This window comes from Puccinia triticina, chromosome 13A (assembly GCF_026914185.1).
Source record: "Puccinia triticina chromosome 13A, complete sequence".
NCBI lineage: Eukaryota > Fungi > Basidiomycota > Pucciniomycetes > Pucciniales > Pucciniaceae > Puccinia > Puccinia triticina.
The window spans coordinates 2,598,215-2,617,807 of record NC_070570.1 but is presented as its reverse complement, the minus strand read 5'-3'; the positions used below and the strand labels follow the sequence as shown (position 1 = coordinate 2,617,807).

Sequence of the window (19,593 nt, the reverse complement as noted above, 5' to 3'; positions counted from 1 at the left end):
TGAAGAGTTCAGCAGAAAACATCCTACATTCCCTGTCAGCCTAGTGAAGCCATGGAAAGACCCCAATCCAGATAAGTTTCCCCTAAGACAGAAGGTTAGAGTTGTCATTCCCCCCATGGAGAAGACCCCCCAGAGTAAAGTCATACAGAAGATTCTCAGAGAGAAAAGATTGAGAGTAGAAAACAGGGATGTGATGATGTACTTAGCTAGATACAAAGGCATGAGTGCTGATCATGATGAATGGCTCCTAGAGAAGGACATTCCAGACTCTGCTATCCTTCTCAGGAAGTTCAGAAGTGAGAAGAGGTCTACCCTTATGGTTTAATTTCCTACAGAAATCCAACCTTTTTGGTGGTAGGGAATGTCAGCCTTAGAGTCAACACAGCTGACCTAAAGTCTGCCTTTTTCTACTTTTTACATATGAATTACTTCATATCTTTTTAATCTTAAGAGATATCCTTGTTTTGACTTCATATTCTGTTTCCTCATGCAATTTTAACCCTAGTTACAACTTACCAATTCTCTGTAACTCTACTCCTTCCCTGAGTTCTTGAGTTGTGGCGCGCATGCGCAGTTGTGACGTGTCAGCGCTACCAGGCGCGCCAAACCACATGTACATATGTAATTACATAAGCAAACTGTGAAAATTTTCGAATTCAGGATCTCTTTTGCCTGAGGAGGATCTAAAGACTTCAGCAGACCAGAACCACACCTCCAGACAACCCAGGATCACCAGAACAAGGCCACTACACTCCCAGTATCACCAACAGGAATATTGACAGTTAGTACCCTTTTCATTGAACCTTGATTATCTCAGAGGAGTTCCTCTCTGTCTCTTTGACTGCTTTCTCTCCTCTCTTGTTTGTTTCTCTCCTCTTTGATCACAGGTACATATACCTCTAGACATCTACTCTCAAGGATCAAATCACTTCATATCCTTCTTTTTCTGTGGTTTTTGTCAGTAACAAACCACATAGGTTTCCCTTTAAAGAACCTTGACTATCCACAGAGAAGTCTAAAAAATTGTGGCTGATTAGACTTGTCTAATTCAGATACCTTCCACGTTTCCATTGTGAGAAGAGGCTGTTGCAATCTCTGGCACAGCTTGGCAGCACTCCCTTAAGGAGTAGCATTGCTAGTGGATGTTGGTTCCCACCTACAGGTCAAAAGAACCTTGATTATCATCTCTCAGATCATCTCTTTCTTTCTCTCTCTTTCTCTCTTACTGTTTGTTATTTCTTTATCCCAAGAAATCCAAACAGTGCCCACCCATTTTTCTTGTGTCCTGCTGTCACATAAGAGACACAGGCTCACACGCGCCAAACCACATGTACATATGTAATAACATAAGCAAACTGTGAAAATTTTTGAAGTCAGGATCCCTTTTGCCTGAGGAGGATCTAAAGACTTCAGCACACCAGAACCACACCCCAGATAACCCAGGATCACCACCAAAGAGATTATCACGCTCCCAGTATACCTACCGTCACAGGCGCCTAGGATATTGACAGTAAGTAAACTCTTTCACTGAACCTTGCTTATCCAGAGTGAAACTCTGTTTCTCTTGATTGTTTATTCTTTTCTTTAACTCTTTTAATCATCAAAGATCAAAAGGTTGTCTCTGATTAAGACCTATAAAATCAGAGCAGAGCACTAACCCTACTTCTGAATCCCACCAACATTTCCTTGTTGTGAGTGGAGGCTGTTGCACTCTTTTTGGCCTGGCACAGCTGTCATCCAACTTTTCCAGGTTGATAATAGCCCAGATCAATTAATAAAGACTTAAAGTCTAGGCCTGATCTTCTCTCTTTCTCTCTTTCTTTCTCTCTCTCTGTTTGTATTTCTTTATCCCAAGAAATCCAACCAGATTCCCCCCATTTTTCTTGTGTCCTGTAGTCACATAAGAGACTCAGGCTCACAACAGCCTGGAAGCTTCCCTAATGAATTAGAACAAAGGCAACGAGCTGCTGAACTCAACAGCTCAGATAATCTGGCCTCCTTCGCAACTAGCCATAGTGCCACACGCCAGTCAGCAGCCTATTCTAGCTACGCCGAAGCCAGAACCTACGGACTCTCAACAACAAGCTATGGCGCAGGATTTCCAGGGTCCTACCCCCTCCAACCATCAAGAGTTTTTTCCACAGCCGCACCTAGAGAACCAGACCTACCACGGTCCTCCAATGCCGCCGCCGCCACCACCGCCGCAGACGCTCCAAGTGAGGCCGCCACCAGCTTCTATACCGCAAGAGGTGGTTCAGTTGTTCTGCCCAACCCGCATCATCAACCACCTGGCGGGTACAATCCACACCATTATCCTCACACGCCGCAAGGGTTCACAGACCACAACCCCCCTCATCCTCAAGGCAACTGAAGAGGATCAGAGAGGAACTGGAGAGGCCCACGGGACGACACTCAGAGGGTTCTTCAAATAGGAGAGTACCTAATGAGAGCCACACAAGGAGTGAGGAGAGGCTATGGACGCGGGGGAGCCAGGGGGAGAGGCCCTTACTAGATGAATCTTTACCTAAAAGTTCCCTAAGTAGTGATTCCCCATTAGGTCTTAGTTTAGATATTGACAATCTCTCTGACCCATCAAATAGAGAATTTTTCCTCAACAATCTCAATAATGAAATGTCTAGAAATGGTCCCTTGTTTCTAGAAGAAAAATTACAAGTCTTGTTCTCTAAATTTCTCTCTGAATTATCTGGTACTGTTGAAACTATTCCTGGTACTCTTCTTGAATCTTGTGTCAGCAATTTTAAAGATGTCCTGAATCATTCCATTCTTGATCTGTTTAAGAATGATTTCATTCCCTTTTTACTTGACCAAATCCTGAACAACATAGGAGAAAGTGCTAGAGAAAAGCCCACTGTGAGCAACAATGTGTTAGAGCAACTGAAAAAAAACAAAGATGAGAAATTTGAGACATTCCAAGACTTGATTCTGGTAAATGAATCCCAATTTCATTCCAACATGGAGACAATTGGCCAGAATCTAAAAGACTTTGAAGAGAAAGTGAGCAACAACTTTTCATCCATTGGCAATCAGATCAATGACCTTCATGCAAATGAGAACAACAGGTTTGAACAATCTAAGAGGAAATTCAGTGACATATCTTCTGTAGTAAATTCTGTGAACTCAAGCTAGATTCCTTGCTCATACCAGATGACGGAGAACAGCCCCCACATCTCTTATACAATACTCCTTTCCAGAATGTCCATCATGAACAACATCATCAAAATAAAGCTCATATCCCTGCTCCTACTCCTGACCTTCAGAGACCAGCTAGAGACTAATTCCCCAAACCTGCAAGCAATGATGCAAATGCAATGGGACAAGATGAATTCCCCTATCTTGATCATGGCCCAATAGACTTTGAGATGAGGAAGGAACTGTGGAAGGGTATACCCAAGAACAGTGACTGGGAGAAATTCTCTGGAGAATTGCCTTGCAATCATGAGTTGTGGATTAATAGCACTGACATCCTTGTTAGAGATTATTTGATGCTAGACAACATGATAATCAGTAGACTGACATGAATCCTATTAACTGATACTGCTAGAAATTGGTACCTTGGCATCAGAGGCAAGTATGGGAACAAATCTTGGGCCTGGTGGAAGAATGCCATCAGAAATAAGTTTGGTACTGAGAACTGGAAATGGAAAATGCAACAAGAGTTTGAAAGTGATCACTTTGCTTATGGTGGAAGAAAAATCCATAAATGGTTTGGTACTCAAAGAGAAAGACTGAAAGCCTATCAACCTGAGCTCAGTGAGTATCTCATTTGTGAGAAGATCCTAAAGCAATGCCCTCCAAATCTTGAGCATGCTATTAAAAGCAGATACAAGAGAGATGCTACTGAAATGATCTTTGAGGACATGGTTATAATTGCTGAAGAAGTCATAGACAGAGTCATGAAAAAGAACAAGCCTGTGACAAACAATTATAATGCCCCAAACAGATCCCAGTGGAGAAGTAATCCTGCCCCTGAGAAAGCTGATAAGCCAACTGAGTCCTCTTGAAAAAGGAATCCTGTCTCTGCCCCTGGAAAGGAAAAACTTATATGTTATTTCTGCAAACAAACTGGCCACTTCTCCAGGGAATGCTCTAAGAAGAAGAACATAATCAACAATGTAGGAATCAATGATGATGATGATCCCAAGATTGGCAATGGGGAAGATCAAGGTGAGCTACAAAAGTCTGAATCAGAACTAGATGAAGAGGAAGAGAATCAGAGAACCAACCACATGATCCTTACCATGGACAATAAAAATGGTGCCAATTATGATCCCTTAGTTGACTTTGATTTTGGAGCACATGCTGCAGAGTGTGAGATAAACCAAGACTTCTCCATTGCTGAAATCCAAGCTGAGACTCATCAACCTCAAACCTGGGACAAATCCTGCCAGTCTTCCCATGTAGAGGATGCTAGACTCATGAAACGTAAACCTGATAGAGGAAAAGCTCATCTAACTGGGAAAGCTAATCTTACTACTGTCCTCATTGAATCCAGAGAACACTCATGTCTTCTTGATAATTGAGCTTCTTGCTCAATCATCAGCAACAGATTGCTAGATTCTATAATAACAGAATGGGAAAACAAGCTCATGCCAATCAACCATGCTAAATTCCACAGCTATAGTGACCAATTACAGCCAATGGGCATAAGAGAAATGGCTTTGATTTTTCCTCACACTAAAGGTTCACTAAGAATTCTAGCAGAATTTTTAGTTATGAAAAATGCAAGAATAAATGAAATTATACTTGGAAATGATTACATGTCTCTGTATGGTTTTGATATTACAAACAGTAAAGAGAGATTCTTTACAATTGGAAATGAGAACAAGAGGAAGAAATTCAGTTTTAAATCTCATCATCTGGAGAAAATGAGTCCTTCCAATAAAATTTCTGCTGTAAAGAAGTACAATCCTCAACTGCCACAATTTATTGCAGAAGAACTTTGTGAAACCAAGTCCAGTGATAAGCTAACCATTGAGCAGAAAGAGAAGCTGTTTGAATTCCTCTACAATAACAACCTTGCCTTCTCTAACACCAACCAGCCCCTTGGTGCCATTAAAGGCCATGAAGTTCATCTCAAGTTGACAGCTGAGGGGCCTTATCATCCTCTCCTCAGGAGACCACCTTATCCTGCCAGCCCCAAAAGCAGAGAAGCTCTTGAGCAACATATTGAAGAGCTAGTAAACCTGAATGTTTGTGAAGCCTCTGCGTGTTGCAAGGTTTCACAAGAACAATCACAGGTGCATTTCCCACTTGATGTGAAGCCCCACCTTCTGCTGGGTTTCACAAGGTAAGATGTAGACATGTCACAGATAAATATGTAGTCTGTGCTCCCTTCCACTTCCTAGCTGTCAGAGATCCACCTTCATCCATCTCTCCCGGCTAGGTAAGCCTCTCCCTTTTTCCTCCTTCCTTTTCCTTCTTCTCTTATAAAAACCCTAGTTGTACATACTGAGAGATCCACCTTCATCCATCTCTCCCGGCTAGATTGTCCCCCATCTGCAATTCACAGCCCCGTGAACTAGATCTCGTCTCAAGGCCTCCCCCCCTCTGTGCCCTACTCGACGGACAGTGAAGGACTCCCAACTGGAGTCCTTACACTTTTTTTTTCTAGTTCCACCCTCTGCCGACTCGTCTGAATTGGCGACCTGAGAATTTTTTTTCTCTCTTCCTTCCAAATCATTGAATCGCCACTGAACCCACTGACACTCCACTGAATCCCACTGCACTGCCGGTCCCCACCAAACTGAACACTGAAAAACCCCATATTGACTGACTGTGTCGCCACTCGTACTGACGGACTGGCATCACCAAATTACATATCCACTGCTCACTGCCAATTGCCCACTGCCTCCTCCACCGACTCCACCGACATCCTACTGAACCTCAACTACCAACGCAAGATGGACAACACCATTGCCGGAATGACCCCAATCACCCAAACTACTGTCAAGTCCCCAACCACTGCTGATACCCGTGCTGAGCAACCAAACACAGTCAACATTAAAGATGATGAATTCTCTGTGAAAGAGTGGATCCGAAAACTCGCTGCCGCTCTGCACGTCACCGCCCTCCAGTTAGAGGCAGTCCGAGTGACCAGCACAGCACGGATTGCCTGCTTAGAGGATACTGTTAATCTTCTCCGGAGAAAGACAGCAGCAGAAGCCTCCCCACCCAATAACTCCAGTCTGCCCTTGCCCTCTGCCGACCCAACTCCGTCCATCACCAACAGCTCTCAATCACACCATCCGCCAGACCTTGACCAACCTTTTGTCCCACCGCTCCCACGTCCCGCCTCCCCGGCCCGTCCATTGCTTGAAAATAACTCAGACAATATGCTTTCTCCAAACTACCACTCCGACTGGCCCCCCTCCTCTCCCTGCGCGTTTCCGACTGGAAGAACTTCCGGGCACCCTGAAACCGCCACATCCAATCCTATCGCTACCGTTCCGCGTAGGGTTGGGCTGAGTATCCTTCCTGGTATTCAGCCCTAGTGTGTTTCTCTTTGCTATCCTGTGTTGTCCAGGATTGCCTAGGAGGCCCGGGAGTTGTCCTTACAACTCCCTAAGTCGCCTGAGTGTGGGAAAGGGATCTCTTCTCATCTCCCTTCTAGTCTGTCGCGCCTCCTCTCTCCGTGACGGAGGGTTTGGCGCGACGGGGAGATGAGCTGGGGGGGTGATCACTGCTCCTAGGGAGTGTGATACCTCTTCCCCTGTGAGCACTAAGCTGTGGGGGTCTGAGCCCGACCCGCTACTCCAGGTGTCCTGGAGCCTGCTCAGACCCCACACTCCAGGAAGCCTGGTCCTAGTGGAGGCTAGGTGCCTCTCCCTTCCCTCTATAATGTAATGAAACAAGTATTCATTGCATGTCCTCGCTTGCGCAAAAAAGGCTCCTTTAGTAACCTCCTCCTTCTGTTACCTGTTCTATCAGCTCTCCTAAGTCGTGCGGGACCTTGACCCGTAGTTGGTAGCTGGAGCAATGGTTCCGTCTAATCCCTCTGGACAGCTCGTCGGCGCGGTTCTCAGCCAAAGTAACGCGTTTCGCGATGAGATTAATCTGACTCTCAATCAGCCTTGATTGTATTTTTTTCCATTCGGCATTGACGAACCAATCCTTTGACTTCCGCTTGGTGACGACACTCTCCGTCGTGGTGTTATCCGTCCAGACAATGAATGTCTTCCCCCCTCTCGCTCCGAGTTTTATTAGCATTAGTAGCCCTAATCGCACCGCAATGGTCTCTAATCTTGAGATCCGTTCCTCTTCTTTCTTCTCTATGTTGATATCCTTGTCCAGTTCTGCCATAGACCTCAGGCGGAACTGCGCCCACCTTTTGCCAATTATCACGCCGATTCCAAACCCAGTTGATGCATCGCCAACCCAACCTACTTCGGTTGGTTCTTGCCTCGCAATCAATCTTGTTGGCTGGAAGTTAGACAACGTTGTCAGCCACATGTGTAGGTCTTCTTTGGTGTGCGGGGGTATTGGCCGAGCTGTTTCCCAATGCACCCAATCTTTCAGCCATCTATAGATTCCGCATAAATAGCATCTTAACTGTGCTAAGATGTATGCGACATGGTTTAATCTTTCTGCAATGACTTCCACGTCGTTGTATGTGAAGACCGCGCCTATTTCGAGGAAGTCTCAAATCTGATTGATCCTTTTAGCGAGTTTTGCGTCCGGAAGCCATACTGTTTTATTTGTGCCGTTCCAGATGAAACCGACATACTTCTGTTCTTCTAAAAATGGTGAGTACTTCTCTTTATTTGTCTTCACCCCTAGTTCGTCCGACCGCTTTACAATGTCGGCCATCAGGGTTGCTGAATCTGGCCTTTTGACAAACAAATTATCATCGACCCATTGAAAAAAATCCAGCACGTCAAATTCTGACAGCATCAATTCCTTCCATGCATCCGCTGGCCGGCCGAAGGACCCGCAGCCTGCTACCCCGCCAAAGGTGATCCTCGTGTCCAGTAGCAGCTGATCGTCGAAGTTCCGTACCATAAGGTACGGTCATTGGTTTGGCGCTGTCGGGATTTGGCGGTAAGCCTTTTCCCAATCAAAAAGGGCCAAGAGGACTGGCTCCTTTTGCTCCTTGAGGAAGTTTGCTACTGCGTTAAAATTGTCCCAAGACATCTGGAAATCTTCTGCGTTCACAAACGAGTTCACGGACGGAACTCCTATTTCTCCATGCGGGAACGATAGATCATTAATAGGCCGCAAGGACCCATTGCCATTGATTACGGCACCCAGCGGGTTCGTCCTGAAGAAACTGAACTGTTCGCGTACTTCGTCGTATGTGAACGGCCCAAACATCCTTCCCGCTTCTAGCTCCTTGCGGATGGAGTCTTCGATCTTGGTTTTTGCTAACAATGCGGACGTGTGGTTCGGGGGTGTGAAAAAGGGCACCTCGTCTGGCAACCTGTGTTCTGGGATCCTGTCAGGCTCGGTGATACCAAGACACGAAGTCCTCTAGCTACACGAGTGACTGCGGCGAGTGGTCGCGTCTGTAGACGCGGTAAGATGATGGTTTATAAAGATTTATATCCCTGATGGGATGTAACGGAGGGGCCGCGAGAGCAGCGGAATGGTTAAGGTGCCCTCCGGGGCGGTTCTTACAGGGCCTGACAAGCAGGGGTAGTATGTCCTGTGTTGTCTGGGGTCCGACAAGCGGGGGTTGTTCGACAAGTTCCCAAGTATATAATTGATGGGGATTACTCCCGAGATGATAAAGAGAAAATGAGCTGGACTTACTGTTGGAGCAGGAGTCCAGCGACGAGCAATGAATCTAAAAACAATCTAACACAAGCTGAGAGCGAACTGATCAACGAATATGTTCGGCGAAGTAGTGCGCTGCTGGGCGGTTAAAGTGATTGACGATTCTGGGGAGCCAGAGTCCTCCCAACACCGGCTTTTTATGCTGTTTCTGGGAGGCTCTTCGGCTCGCTATTCTCCTGGCTGGCCTTCCAATACATTTTGTTGGAAGGCACAGCCTCTTTACTGGTCTTGCTACTCTTAAGACCCGTATCTCTTGGATGCTGGTCGCAAGGAGGATTCTTCCTTCTCAGAACCTGTTTACTGAGTTCTACTCGGAATGACACGCTAGAGATCTTCTGCTCTCGAGTAGAGGATCACTAGGAGTCATTTCCTATGCGGAGCTCTTCGGCGATTCGTATCCGAGTCTTTCCGCTACTGTTGCTGCGACGGAGCTCGGAAGAAGATTATTACCACGCGACCAGGTACTGTAGTTCTCTGAGTCGCGTGGCTTGGTTGTTTAGCCGCCTACCGGCGACTGTTGTTTCCATGCGACCAGGTATTACAGGCTGAGTGATTTAGCCGCTACCAAGCCCACGTAGCCTTCACACAACCAGTGGCTGTCTGCTGAGTATTACGTGGGTTTTCTGAGGGGGTCTTTTCATACAGGCTCCCTTGGTTTTGTTACTTGTACTTAGTTGGAATATATTGTACAGAAGAGGTTCTGGACCGCGCGGCGGTCCTCTTGGTGTCTAGCTTCTCTAGGAAGCTATTTGCAAGTAATTAAAACAATCAAAACTAATCTATGCTGCGCAGAGGTCCGCGCTGTGGTCTGCTCTGCACCCAGTTTACGGTGCTCTTGGCTGCGCTACCGGAGCTGCAGGCGGGGCTCTATTTTAGAATGGTAGCCCGGCTGACAGATCCCTTGGTCAAAGCCGTCCCTGAACCCGTCCAACACGTCCTGAAATCTGGGAAGAAGGTCCGCGCGCTTTAGCGCCGCCTCCCAGGCCTCAATGTTCATCTCACAAGAGACGCCTGTCGGCCATCGTGCCCCAATGGGTCAATAGGTGTGTTCGGCCGTATGCTGGTTTCTTGAGCGCATAACTTGTCCGCTTTGCACACCTCCCGTCCTGTAGCTGTTTCTCTCTCGACTTTCCTCACTTCACACCCATTACAAATTATAGCAAATGTTGTGTCTGTAAGTTATGGTGTATTTCTTATTTAATAGAGAAACAAATGGTGCTACGCTGGTTCCTACAGTTTAGGATACCAGCGTGCCAAGAAATGGAAAGTAGGGATCTAGACAAGAAACCGCTAACTAGTAACCTTTCCCCCTCCCATAACCGCTCCCCATTCCCCCTCCCCCTCCTCCGTTCCCTCCCCCGCCGTTGCTCGGTCCTCCCCCCTCGCGGTCGTAGCTTGACCCCCATTTGCTCCCTTTAAAACCTCCTTGCTTACCGCCTGGTTCCTTCTGGTTGCTCGGGCCCTTGGGGGTCTCTGGTCCGGGCTTGATGGTGTTAGCGAACTGTTTACCCGGTTGCTGTAGGTGAAGAGGGGTACAGTTTGCCGGCTCGTCTTTCTTCTTCGTCTGTTGTCCGGTCGTCGGGTCCCCGCCGAATCTGCAACCGCCTGCTGCATAGGGGTTATCCGTAAACTCCGTCTCCCCAAAACAAACTGTTTTGGCGTTGACTTCTTGGACGATCTCGGTGCGGAAGATTGAGATGTTTGCGACCGATAGCCATCCTCCTGGCACCGGTACCCTGTGGCACAAGGCATTCATCCGCACGTGGATGTCGTACCGGAGCGCGGTCATGAATCCCTCCCTCCGTGTGATCCCATCCACATTCCTCTTGTGGAACACCAACCAGTTCGCCAGGTTTGCATGCGAGGGGATTTTGCTGACCGCCCGGAGGAAGCCTTGGTGGTTGACGGACCATTCTTGATACGTCTGCAAATATTCGCTCGGGTACGGGAAGCCGGTGTACCGGAACCGATCTCCACTAGCCTCATCTGATTTGCTCCTCTTCTCTGCGTGGTGGAGAAATGCTTTTTCCTGCCACCACTCGTTTAAGATTGTTAGTGGCAGGGGTGCCCAGAACTCGAGGAGGTTTTTGGCGAAGAAATGGGGAAGTCCGATATCATCGTTGTTCGGTATGGCCGCGTCGTCGAAGAGGATTGCTGTTTCTAGCCCTGCTGAGGCTAGCATCTCTTCATGGTCTCTGATCCTCGGTTTTATCGCTGGCGCTGGGGTTGTAACTCTGAAGCCTGGGATCAGACTGGTGGGAGCCGGGGTTGCTGGAGTTGTGGTCGGTGGTGGGGCTTGCGGTGTGGGGAGCCCAGGGATAATGGCTGTATGCCCCGGCGCGTTGGTGGTCGCAAATGATGGGGCCGAAGGTTGTCGGGTTGCTCGCGATGGTACCTCCTAAACCTTTGCAGATCTTGAAGTACATGATCGCCTGCACCGATTGCCCTGCCTCTTCAGCTGCCAGCGCCCTCCCGATGACCTCAAGCATCATGCTTTGGAGGTCTGCTTTGCCGTTCCCCTTTCCCCCCTTCCTAATCGGTTCCTCTGCATCTACCGGATTCTCTGCTAAGCGAGGTAAAGCGCCGGGATCCTTCAGCCCCTGTCCCCTTCCTTTCCTGACATCCCTCTGACCTCCTCCTATACTCACCGGTTCCTACCCGGTTTCCTAGCTCTCTACCCCCTTCTCCCCACAATTCCCCAAATTCTCCCATCCCCGTTTTTCCTTCCCCGTCTCGGTCCTCCTCTCCTCCTCCATCGCCTTCTTTCTCTTGTTCTCCGGGTCTCTTTGATACCGCCCGGGTCGACCTTTGTGTTGGTGCCTTCACGGAAACCTTCTTTTGCTTTTTCAGAGGGGCTGGTGGTTGGTCTTCCGGCCCTCCTTTGGCCGACTGCTCGACTCCTGGTACCCCTGGTACCGCCGACTTGTCTTGCGTTCCGGTTATCTCTTGGGATTGACCAATCGCCTTCCCCTCTGCCTGTCCGTTCCTTCCGCTGTTCGTTAGGCCTGCCGCCACTTTCACTGCCGAGGTGGCTGCTGCAATTGAGTTGAACATCACGGTTAGTTTTTAAATGTTGTAGCCGAGTTTCACTTAGGTTTGGCAAAAATTTCCAATCTTTCGGCGCTTCCGTGTTAGGCGTTGTGTGCTCTGTTGCCGGTCCGGTGTGCTAGTCTCTAGCCGGTACCGGTTGCCCCTCGACCAACTAGGTTTGGGTCTGGACGGGCGCGCCTTGGCTGCGCACTGCGGTTGCCCCAGCGCGCACGCCTCACGGTGGCTCCTCTACCGCTGTCCCTTGGACTCGACCCACCTCCCGCTGCGCTCCCGGTAAGCGCACATCAAATCAGAAAAACTCTCTCCACCCAGCTTCAAAAAAAGCTTCTGTGCTCGACTTGAAGTCACTTTTTCCGAAACCCTCCGCGCTTTCCTCTTCCTTGTGTTCGCCAGCATTGAGACACTTTGGATTGCTTCGGTATTCGATCGATCGGGGTCTTGTACCAATTTTATTGGAAGCCGCGGCGAAGTCTCTGGCACCCAATTGGCAAAACCGGAGGCTGAAGCAACGAGTTCATCCATTCGCCCTGCCTGCTTCAGGCGTACAACACAATAAACTCAACCAAACCCACAAAAAACACACTCTACATCCCGCCACGCGCACTGAAGCCATCAACGCTAACAAGATCGCTGAAAACCTCAGCCCTCCTTTTACACCATCTCCAACACTTCCGGCTTCCCTTGGCCACTCCATTACCCCCTTGCGTAGACATCCTAGATCTCTTGAACCTGCCCAAGTTGTACCAACCTGGCCGTCCAGCCCAATCACGTTGCCCAGCCTGGCCTCACCGGTCTTACCCATCCTACCTGCTCCATCTCATGACTTGCCGCCGCACATGTCCTCATTTTCATCTAAAATCATCCCTTCTCTCTGGATCCAACAAACTCTGTGTCTCTCCGACCACCTCCGGGCCTCTCCGACGACCTTTGTGCCTCTCCGACAGCCTTCGTGCCCCTCTGACGACCTTCGTGCCTATCCAACAACCTCCGTGACGCTCCGATACTGCATCCCCCCCTCCTTCGCCGACCCCTCCAGCACGAGCTCCCACCGCACCACCGACAAGCTCAGAAGCCAGCCCCGCATCTTACCTCACAAGCACCACCACCTCCCACTCCGTCAGCCTTACCTTTTGACCCCTTGTGAACGCAGGAGCCTCGATCAACTCGACTCGCCCTTGGCTTGCATTGAAAACAACCTCTAGCCCCCCGACTGCCTCGACGGCCTCACAGGATCGCCCGGACAATCTCCCGACCCTCACTGCCGACCTCTTCCCAGCTTGCCAGCCTCCACTACCCGGCCCGGCCCTGCCTTTGCTGCCTGCCAGTCAATGAGCAACCCTTCATTTCGAGCTCCCCACTCGGCAATCTTGCTGGATCTACTCGCCGCACTCATCGTCATATGCACCACCGCGCTCAGCCACACCATCAAGGCCAAAATCTCCGACGCCCTCCCTGTCCTGCCTCCCTTCTCTCAAACTATGAAATCCTTCTCCTTGCCACTGCCCCAACTCCTGAAATCTTCCCCAAACTGTCCTTCCTTCTTATCTGTTTCCTTTTAACTTCCCCTCTCATTTTTTTATAGGAGGGGAGACTGTGAAGCCCCACCTTCTGCTGGGTTTCACAAAGTAAGATGTGCAAGAATTCAGGAGACTAAAAGCGTGTATTTCATCAGACCTCTTGTATAATACAAACAAATATATGTACAATGATAGAGAAATAAAAAAAAGAAAGAGTTTTTCAGGAGGAAACAATATAAGATTCTGAATCTTACCTAAGAGCAGGATTGCGATGGTAAGAAACGGGATGAGGTAGTGAAGTAAAGAAACAGTGAGAAGAAGTATAGGCAAAGAAGAAGAAGGTCTGTAGAGGACGTGAGTCAGAGAGAAGTTGAAGATGAGGGAGAAGTGAAAAGCTTCAGGCTGCTGTGGTTTGTTGGTTGCACAAGACTGGACAGGGTCTAGGAGCTGAAGAGTAGAGGCAAGGAAGAAAGTTTATTGGGATAAAGCTCGAAGTGATCTGGCTGCTGGGTTAGGACTGTGAGAAAGAAGTGCGACAAGAGAAGCGAGACAAGGGATCAGTTCCACTGGCCTCTTTTATAGTGCTACGAGTAAGGTGGCTTACTGTGGTAGAGTGCCGATTAACGTTGCTCTGCACTGGCCCAATAAGGGTCCAGGTTGGTTGCGGTATCTAGGCCCTGACCGGTTTGGTTGTATTCTTCCTGCATGTGAGCATCGCCTGGGCGGTAAATGAGGGTAAAGTGATGATTCAGTCAGCTCGCGGTTCCTGTATCATCCTGTATCATCAGTTGAAACTGGTATAGGAGTCAGACTTACCTGTATCGTGAGGGTTAGTTTGATCTGTAACTCGGGCGTGATGGTTGTGAGGCTGGACCAGTCGAGACAGAGGAGGCGCGTTGCCTGAGGTGTCAGGCAAAGTTTCACAAGATGTAGACATGTCACAGATAAATATGTAGTCTGTGCTCCCTTCCACTTCCTAGCCGGCAGAGATCCACCTTCATCCATCTTTCCCGGCTAGGTAAGCCTCTCCCTTTTTCCTCCTTCCTTTTCCTTCTTCTCTTATAAAAACCCTAGTTGTACATACTGAGAGATCCACCTTCATCCATCTCTCCCGGCTAGATTGTCCCCCATCTGCAATTCACAGCCCCGTGAACTAGATCTTGTCTCGAGGTCTCCCCCCCTCTGTGCCCTACTCGACGGACAGTGAAGGACTCCCAACTGGAGTCCTTACACTTGACTATATCCTCCGGTCCTCGCACTTCTCCTAGCCGGCAGAGACCCCTGACACACATCTCCCCCGGCTAGGTAAGCCATCCCCAGTTTTCCCTATTCTCTCCCTTCCTACTTCTCTCTGCTCCCCTTTTTCCTTCTATCCTTGGTTGTATGTACTCACACAGAGAGATCCCTGACACACATCTCTCCCGGCTAATGTTCTTTCCCCTGTCCCCTGAGCAATACATAGCCCCGTGAACCAGAACTCATCTCAAGGTTCACCCTTTGCGCCCCACTCGAACGGACAGTGAAGTACCCCTAATTGGAGTCCTTACACTTTTTTTTTCTGGTTGCACCCGTTTGCCAACTCCTTGATTTGGTGAGTGAAAAAAAATAAAATTTTGATCAACTGCGAGTGCCCCCTCTCACTGCTCACTGCAACTGCAACTGCCCTCCTCACTGCTCACTGCCACTGCAACCGCCCCTCACTGCAACTGCCCCATCATTGACCACTGAACTACCATTACTGCCATCCCTCTTGCCACTGATTCAATCCCAAACGGAAGTGATTGACGAGGCAAATTTTCCTCTTATGAGCACCCGCCAGTCAAACACCGACCCCCTCATTCCTCTGCAAGACCCAGAACAACTCATCCGGGAAATCAGACGCTGTGCTTTTCTAGAAGCCACTCTCTCCGCACCCACTGCCATTAACGTCCCATCACCAAGCGCCTCAACTGATACACAGGTACCCATTGACCCCAACACCGGCTCAATGAACCAATCCAATCAACAAAGCTCCTCCGGCAACCCAGCTGCACCGGAGGAAATGTCCAACAATGATTTGATCCAGGCGATCCTGGTCCTACAAAAAAACTTGGCCAAGCAGCTCCTTGCGGCTCAGGAAGCGGCGCAAGCTCAAGCCAAACTGAAAGCGGTTCAAAGCCAAGATCGAGCCAACATAAAGGCTGCACTGGATGCCTGGAGCAAGAACGTTAGCCCAAAGACTGAGTCCAATCCGGCCCCGCAACTCGCTCCGGGTCGCATTGACCTTCAACAATTCAAGATTTTGGATGGCCCGTACTTTAAAGGCCCCTTTCAAGAGTTCGAAGATTACCTTTGTTGGATCCAAGCCCTTCATTTTTTTTTTGCAACAAAGTCGGTCACACATGCAGACGATAAGCGCCTCATTGTGGGCGGACTCATTTCTGAGACAAATCTTTTCTTGTTCTACTCAAATGAATTTTCAAAATACAAAGGGAAGTCTTGGGAAGACTTCAAGGAACAAATGTTTGAATTCACTCTCCCCGTCAAATGGAAGACGGCTCTCAAGCGCAACATTGCCCAATTGAAGATGACTGACACTGAAACCTTTCTGGAGTTCAGTACCCGTGCTCGGACGCTCCAGAGCTTGGTCAACTTTGACAAACACTTGCTCAATGACTACGAGCTAGCCAAGGCAGTAACGTTCGGCCTCCCGGAGGTCCTTCAAGCCAAAATAGACAACCATCAAACTCTGCAATCGGCGAACTTCAAGTACGGCGAATTCGAAAACCGCACTAGTGGGTTTTACTCCAACCTAATCAAATCTTCTGCCTTACAACTACGCCGCAACGCATCCACCACCACTACCTCTAGCAGGATGGCAGACACGGTTTGGCGCCTCCACTCTTACTTGGACAGCATTGGGCTGTGTCATTTCTGCAAGAGACACTGCGGGAGCGCCCCAAAATCTTGCCCCAACCCAATGGACAAGAGTCGGGTGGAAATACTGGCTTCATTTGTCCCACCCCCCAAACCGGCAGACTATGTCCCCCCAGTGGCGTGGACAGCAAAGAATAGCGGCCCTGCAAAGATGAATCCAGCAACCGCAGGCCGCCCGATTGGCCACCCCGCGGGTGTTGCAGGACTTGCAAATGAAGCCCCCGACTTAGACAAATTGTCCGCCTCATGCCTGGCGCGTGTAGAAGGGCACTTGGACAACTTGGCACATGGATTCGCGAACTGGCACCTGACCACCGTGGAAGACAACACTCAAGCAGCAGGTATAGCAGGAGACCCCAAAGCAATCAAAATGCTCAGTAGCTTGGCAGCCACACAAGACGACAAATTTGTCCCTGAAGTCCCTCAGTTTGATGAGGCCTCCTTCCTTGAGGCCTGCAGTGCCATCGGCGGAGGCGGGAGCGCCAAGCCAGAGGGTACAATCACTCCCACTGATCCAGAGGGTACAATCACCCCCCGCTGATCCTGGAATGGCAAACCCCCAGACTGACCTTGAAGCGGCCTTCCTTGATGCCCCCCCTGAACGCAACTAGGATGCTGATGTCTTCACAAAATTCACTTGTCATGGAAACACCACCACGTTGTCCTTCTCCATCAATCTCAAAACCCTTTTCCATTGTCCCCAACGTGCAAGACCACTACAATCGCCAACCCATCAAAAAACCACAGATCAAACGTCCTGCAACAAAGAAGAACCGACCGTCAACCAAATCTGTTGTTCCCTTTCCCTCCCAATTGTCAACTTCAAGCTGGAGGGACCCTCCCCCTCATCTTTTTATAGGGGGGGAGACTGTGAAGCCTCTGTGTATTGCAAGGTTTCACATGAACAATCACAGGCGCATTTCCCACTCGACTATATCCTCCGGTCCTTGCACTTCTCCTAGCCAGCAGAGATCCCTGACACACATCTCTCCCGGCTAGGTAAGCCATCCCCAGTTTTCCCTATTCTCTCCCTTCCTACTTCTCTCTGCTCCCCTTTCCCCTTCTATCCTTGGTTGTATGTTCTCACACAGAGAGATCCCTGACACACATCTCTCCCGGCTATTGCTCTTTCCCCTTTCCCCTGAGCAATACATAGCCCTGTGAACCAGAACTCATCTCAAGGTTCACCCTTTGCGCCCCACTTGAACGGACAGTGAAGGACCCCTAATTGGATTCCTTACAATGTTCTAAGGAAAGTTGGCCATAATGAAGTAGTTGAGATCACCACTCCTGTAATCATTGCCTGGCATAATGGGAAGTCTAGAATGGTAGGAGATTTCAGAGCTTTAAACTTCTATACTTCACCAGACAGGTATCCCATTCCCAAGATCAGTGAGACTCTGAACAACCTAGCCAAAGCTAAATTTCTGACTAGCATGGATATGCGCGAAGGTTTTCACCTGAATGTCATTCACCAGGGGGAGATTTGTGGCTCTCTCTAGAGAGTGCCAGATGGTATTTTGTTTCTTGAATGCTGCCAGATGCCAATCGTTACACCATTTGTGACTCAAGCTGAGATGTTGTTCATGTTAGGTGCAACTATATCTGAACTCATTTGTAGACTAACTCCAATGATACATACATGCTACAGGAACTTCATACTGATGTATATCCCAATAGAAAGTTCAAATTAATTTGAACTTAGAATGAACAAAGCTTGGAGTCCTGGTTTGCGTCATGAGTGCCTGTCTCACAGCATGCGCTGTCAGATGTTCACAGTTAGGTGGGGAGCAGCAAAAATTCTCCAACCCACTTGAGCCTACCCAATTTCATCACTAGATGAATGCCAAGATCCACTTGAACCAAGCCTTTTACGCCAGTTGAATTTTGTCCTCAAACATGCAGTACAATGAAAATCATCGTGGAGCTGTGAGCTTTTTGGTGATCCATTGCCAACAAAGAGTGTTAATCCTAGATAGTTTGAGTCCAGCTGGGCCTATTCCCACTCCACCATGATTGAAACCCCTCTGTATATCTACATGGATGTTCAAACACAAAGAAGGCCCCTGCAGCCCCAACCCAAACACCACATCTGCTTGTTGGCTTGTTGGTAGGCTGAATGGCTCCTGCACTGTGTAACACTTGTGAAGGTTCCATGCTTTCCAGTGGAGACCCAAGAATCCTGCATGTTGGGCCATGCCTGAACTCAAATGATCTGTTCAACCCTTTCTCAGTGGCAGCAAAGTCAGAGGATGCCAGCTGCCAAGTTTGGATGCCGCAGTAGGTTGCTGAAAAATAAAGATCAGGTATCATGATACCAGGAGAGCTCTCTCATGTAAAAAACGTCAGCCCCTGTCACTGTCTACCCAAAACTAGAATGACAGCCGTCCTTATCAGCTACAGCAATCAACTCCTTAGGCAAACTCCCGTTGAGGTTGACCAATATGAGCTGCCCTGAGCTATGGCGTGGCTGGAGGAATGCTGATGGTTTTTCCAATTTCCATGAATATGAATTTTGATCCTCATGTGTGACATTCCGCCGCTGTTGCTGTGTTGCAGAGAATTCTATGACTCACCGAGCAGGTACCTCCTCCATTTTATGGAAGTCGGCTATTCTGGAGTTTCTCAATGGTACATGTCAATCCAACTCAAGTTGCTGCTGGTTGTGGAACAGCAATATACTCAAATAATTTCACATATACTCCAACCTGGCCCCTCACAGTGCAGTTTGCGGATTCCATTACTCATTTCCAACACAGCCCCAACAAAATGGGTTGTTCAGAATCAATGTCTGAGGTCAAGATGTTCTTGTCTATTGAAGGGATGCCAGCAGAAATGTAGCTTCTCCCCACCCATGGTCCTCTGAAGATTCATCCTGATAAAAGTACATATGTTCTCTGGGCCAACATGATAACAGATTCCTCGTGTTCATCATCAATCTACTATAATAATTTACTTACCAAAACTCATGATCAAGAGCAATTGACAGAATGCATTTTTCTGCACCAGAATTTAGTCCATGTTGAGAGGAACTCATTCCCTTCCAACTCCGTATGCGCACGAGGGTGCGCAACACCCGGAACAACACCGCAATTGGGATGACTTGGTAGCAAGACGTCTTGGTACAGGGTGAAAGTGGTCATGTCTCACTCGACTGGACATGCTTTGATTCAGTATAGCAGTCATCTGAGTTGGCACAGGAGGCATTCAGATCAAGAATCATTTACTGGCCATGCAGCTATTTGTCTGGAGTTAGTGGAACATACTGTTTGAACCGCTGTTTTGTGTGGTGTGGTGTCCTCACCCACCCACCCTG

General features: G+C 48.6%; 1 protein-coding gene across 1 annotated transcript in view; it reads right to left on the bottom strand.

Annotated features, from left to right (window-relative positions):
* The window catches only part of PtA15_13A261 (uncharacterized protein), a gene marked incomplete at both ends in the record, with an annotated part of 57,051 nt that overhangs the window by 24,933 nt on the left and 12,525 nt on the right, over positions 1-19,593 (bottom strand). Inside the window, 2 exons of the mRNA XM_053162441.1 lie at positions 11,189-11,359; positions 11,442-11,828. Coding sequence (XP_053026416.1) covers positions 11,189-11,359; positions 11,442-11,828 — 558 coding nt within the window. The remainder of the gene's footprint in view (positions 1-11,188; positions 11,360-11,441; positions 11,829-19,593) is intronic.